Source organism: Lolium rigidum, chromosome 1 (assembly GCF_022539505.1).
Source record: "Lolium rigidum isolate FL_2022 chromosome 1, APGP_CSIRO_Lrig_0.1, whole genome shotgun sequence".
In the NCBI taxonomy this organism is placed as follows: Eukaryota; Viridiplantae; Streptophyta; class Magnoliopsida; order Poales; family Poaceae; genus Lolium; species Lolium rigidum.
This window is the reverse complement of record NC_061508.1, coordinates 113,290,197-113,295,329: the sequence shown is the minus strand read 5'-3', so window position 1 is coordinate 113,295,329 and position 5,133 is coordinate 113,290,197. Positions and strand designations below refer to the sequence as shown.

The window sequence follows — 5,133 nt, the reverse complement described above, 5'->3', positions numbered from 1 at the left end:
GTCCAACCACTTTCACCCTTCTCAAAACTTAAACCGTACCAAACCTCTTCTACCCATATGAGTCCATTGTTACAAAGCCGACTGCCGGGTGAAGCTACTAATTGCACGTGCGATAGACCAACTTAGATCGAATCATGTGTGATTCAAGAGCAATGATATACATATGATAAAATTTGTACAACACAGTTTGGTACGACCAGACTCTATGAGACTCAGTCAGCAACTGGGCTAGATCATGGGAAGTCCCCACGTGTGTGTGGTCATACAAAAAATCGTCCCAATTCTATCATATAGGAGTAAAAAAATACTAGCAGTTGCACTTTTTATTAGTAGGGTTCATGAGAAAGGACCAAGAGTGTGCACAGAAAACAGGCCACCGTGAGACATGAAAATCTCTAACCTGTTGATTTCCGGTGCAAGCAATTTTGGTTGTTGGACAAGATAAGGAAGGGAGGCGTAAAGGATTTCGCATCATGTCCCTTGAAAATTGGAGCATTTATTATCTTGGAGTGGAAACGTTTAGTCAATAAAATCCCGTGCAATTAATTGCTTGTCCATCTCAGCAGACAGATTAGAGGCGCTCACCTTCCAAAACAACCCAACCATGCGCGAGAGCAAACGAAAATTCTACCTTTCTTCCCGCCCTCTCTTCTCTCCTCAATATCCAAACAACTCCAAAATTTTATCAGACCTCCATCTACAAATACTAGGAGAGGTGTATTTTACGCGTGCGTCGCGTGTGACTTAGACTTTGACTCTTGCTCGTCGAGGAGAGGAGAGATGAAATTCTGCCAGTGCCTCAGAAGAGGAAGATCCAATAGGTACTCCATCAATCCCATCCTCGGTGAATTTTCTTCTTCTGCTTATGTTTTTAGATCGACATGGGCAAAAGGATCCATTTGGCTCTCCTTTTTCTATATTATACTTGAGCTACAGATGGATCCAAGTATGGATCCAGTAGTACTTTTGAACAGTTGTTATCGTCCTTCATTTCTCTGACTTTGGTTAAGTTCTCATGTGTTCCCCCTTTTTATCCATGTCATTAATCTAGATGGTATATCAGTACCTGAGCACCAGATTTTCTCTGAATTGTCAATAGACTAAACAATATCTAGATGGTATATCAGTACAATAGGTTGCGGCTGCCGCCAGGTCCGTGGCAGCTGCCGTTCATTGGCAGCCTGCACCACCTGGCCGGGCAGCTTCCTCACCGTGCCCTGCGCGAGCTCGCGCAGCGCCACGGGCCGGTGATGCTCCTCCGTCTGGGCGAGGTGCCCACGCTGGTGCTGTCGTCCCCGGAGGCAGCCCGCGAGGTGATGAAAATCCAGGACCTGGCGTTCGCGACGCGGCCGCTGACGCCCACCATGAGCGTAGTGACCTGCAGCGGGCGAGACATCATCTTCGCGCCGTACGGCGAGTACTGGCGCCACCTCCGGAAGATCGCCGTCACGGAGCTCCTCGTGGCGCGCCGCGTCGCCTCCTTCCGCGCCATCCGCGAGGAGGAAGTGGCGGCCATGCTGCGTGAGGTCGGGTCCGCCGCCGCGGCCGGCTGCCAGGTGGATATGCGCGCCCGGCTGTCCACGGTCGTCTCCGACATCACGTTCCGCGCCGTCATGGGCGACCGGTGCAAGCAGCGTGAGCTGTTCCTGCGAGAGCTCGACAACCTCGTTGGGCTCGCGACGGGGTTTAACCCCGTGGACCTGTGGCCGTCGTCATGGCTCGTCGGACGCTTCAGCGGCACCCTGCGCCGCGCCGAGGAGAACCACGCCCTGGTGTACGGTATCATCAGGGGCGTTATCCAGGACCATCTCGACAGGAATAAGCAGGGCGAAGAAGACGAGGACATGCTTGACGTGCTGCTCAAAATACACAAGGATGGTGAGATCGACATGGTCGCAGTCGAAGCCGTCATCTTCGTATGTACTTCCTCCATCCATAAAATCCTCCACCAATTAAATAATATTGAAGATTTGTTTAAATTTAATTGTATCTACTCCCTCGGGTTTCTTTTAATCGACTCGAATTTAGTATAAAGCTGTACTAAATCCGAGACAATTAAAAAAGTCCGTAGGGAGTATGTACTAACCGGGGTTTAGATATAGTATTTCAATTTAGACGAATTTACGATATCTTTTTATGGTATAGAGTTAGTAGTACAAATCATCTCTCTTTTTCATACCCCCTACACTACAAAAAAATTATTTGACAAGCACTACCGACAGGATCTCTTCGCCGCCGGCAGCGAGACATCGGCAACAACGTTGGAATGGGCCATGGCAGAGCTGGTCAAGAACCCAAGAGTGATGAAGAAGGTGACGGCCGAGGTGCGCCGAGCCTTCAAGGCCTGCCACTCTGATTCCATGGTTTCGCTTTGTGGGCCACATGATTTACAACATATCTTTTGCTGGTCTAGGATGCGCTTCAACATGCTACACTTGAGAGAAAATCCCAAGTAGTGGGCTCGGTTTTTCAAGTTCTTAACACAAAAGATTCTCCTCCAACATATTTCCAGACCAACAAATTTACTTCAACCTTCCATGAAATTGTTGATGCATATGGGTATGTTCTCAAGGGTATAATCTTTCTGACTAATCTATACTTGATATGCTATATTTTTTAGTTTCTCTACCGTTCTTATGGATTTGAAAATACTCCCTGTACCCTCTCTGGGTTATTTTACTATAGATGAAAAGATGCCTCGGGCTAGTTGTCCCTCTTGGACAATAATAACAAAGCCTTTTGTCCCAACTCCCAAGCAAGTTGTCCCTCTTGGTCATGTATTTTCAGTCCTTAATTTTTTTCTTCTTCTGTATGTGTGTGTTTAGCACTTTAAATCATCATATTCATATTCATCAAAGAAGCGTTGGTATTTTCCGTTAAGATTATGTGTTTTACCTAATAACAGAATTTTTAGCAGCTTATTTCTACGTTCCTGGAATCTTAATAGCTCATTTCCTTTGAATTAAACAAACATGGGATGCTTGTTTGAAATGAATAAGGGATCTTCGTGTTACTTGGGTTCAGGTCAAATATCTTAAGTTCTCTAAGTGCTAACTTTGTCTTACGTCTTGTACAGGGTAGCTAAGTATCAAGAAGCAAATCGCGGCGTATTTACTGTTGTCACGATTTCATTCTTATTTGTTGTCATGTTTGGAAATTCGCGTCATGGAATTTTCTTATTAGGTGCAACACTCTTACACCATAACGCTTAACATGTTTTTGCTCACTAGTCTTTTAAAATTTGGTAAACATACCTGTGGATTTTCCTTTTTTTAATCAGCTGCAGTGCTGCAGTACTTAGATTACTCTATATTTTGTAAATGTTACATGTCACTGGAGGTTCCCAGAAAATAATATCAACATTAAAAATGCATTTTGATGAAGGAAAATAAAGAATTCAATGTTGAAAGAACATCTTGCATCTTTAATCTGAATTAAAACAATACTACTTAATTGATGCTGTACAGATGAAAACTTTATTGGTCATCCATAATAGATTTATGCTTCTTACTACAAGTTCAGATGATGGTGTGGCAGCGTTTCCTTTAGCATCCTGAAATTCAAGCAGATCAAAGAGATGAAACATGAAGAAAATTAGGCTATGTAGGACAATTATCTGACTTGCCAGCTTGAAAGTTTCATCACAATACATTCCTTTCAGCAATGGTATACCAACAATCATAGTATTGGAAAGGGTCGACAAAGAGAAACCTGTAATCAGCCAATCAAATTTCCTCTTGCAACATAATTTTGTGTATCACTTCCGTCTTATTGTTATACTACCTTACATGTTTTTTGTCACTAGTCAGCAAATCTCCGTTTTTTCTTAATTTATCTGCTGTTATACTGGTCACTTATTGAATTTAGTCATCAATTTTTCGTTTGGCTAGTTAATTAGCTTTCAGAAGACACGTTTATCCTTTTGGGAACGCTTTAAGGCTGCTATCATGTAAAGAAAAGGTGCAAACTACTACAGGGCATACCGAGCCACATTTGCAAAGTTAGATATAGGAATTGGTGTCTTACTGCATCATGCATACTATCAAATGAATAATCAATAGTGACCATGTGATGTTGCTTAACTATTAAATTTTGGAATGGAGCATTGATGTACTACTCTGCCAGAAAGCTAGCAGCAAGAGAAAGCAGTCTTCTTTCATGGAATCCCATTCCTTTTACAGTTTTGTTCAAATGAGTAATCTCTAATTCGTCTAGTACATGTTGTCAATGCATGTTTGTTTAAAGTGTGTTGCTCGATAATGGTTTAGCTTCGCTATTGGAGCTGGAATACCTAGCTGGGGTATGCATCCATGTTTTTTCCCCTGCTAATTGCAGAATCATCACAATTAGTTGTTGGGTTTTATCACCAGAACCCGAATCACTAACTCAGTGAAACAAAACATTGTCATTGTTGCGGGCGGTTTATTCTGAGCAAGAGTTTAGCTACTCCGTACTAGATTCTGTTAGAATTCTCTCCCCTATTTTTTCCAATCGCCTGAGCAGTTCAATACTCATAGAGAATTTCCTCTTAAATTTATTTTTCCCTGCTGGCTTTTCAGACTGCACTCTCTTTCTCTTAGTGTTGCAGTGTGGCCTTACATTTGATTTAAGCATGAGTATTTTCTGCATATTATTGTTGCTATGTGTATTCAGTATTCAAGTAGTGGTGTGGTTGTACTATGCAAATTAGTGAAGGACCAACATATTATAGCATTATAGCATGTTCCATCCACAGTGCTTGTTTGTGTTCTGTTAGGTTATTCATATATTCATGCTTCTTTGTTCAACTTCCCTTCTCCATATGGAAAATGAAAATGGTAGAAACTAGGGTTCTACCGAGGTGAGGGCGTAGATTGTAGGGGTGGAAGTGCGGAGAGCGAGAGGGAGGAAGGCGGCGACGGCGGCAGGGCGCCGTGGCGAGCTCGCGGCGGCGGCAGCTAGGGCTTGGGCGGCGCGAGCAGAGAAGGCCGACTCCTCCGGGAGTCGGCAATAATGATATCTGATTATTGCTTGATTGATTTAGTCTATTACAACTCGTATATATAAGAGAACTAGCGAAACCCTAATCCGCTAACCGGGCTAAGCCCCTAACTAAGCTTGGCCGGTTGGGCCAATGGGCCCCCTCCGGCGGTA

At 43.6% G+C, this 5,133-nt stretch overlaps 1 protein-coding gene across 1 annotated transcript; it reads left to right on the top strand.

Annotated features, from left to right (window-relative positions):
* Window positions 1-1,115: 1,115 nt before the first annotated feature.
* On the top strand, window positions 1,116-3,085 carry LOC124650231 (zealexin A1 synthase-like). Its single transcript, XM_047189785.1, has 3 exons — window positions 1,116-1,916; window positions 2,223-2,363; window positions 3,077-3,085. The coding sequence occupies exons 1-3, from the start codon at window positions 1,116-1,118 to the stop codon at window positions 3,083-3,085; spliced, it is 951 nt and encodes a 316-aa protein (XP_047045741.1).
* The last annotated feature ends 2,048 nt before the right edge of the window (window positions 3,086-5,133 follow it).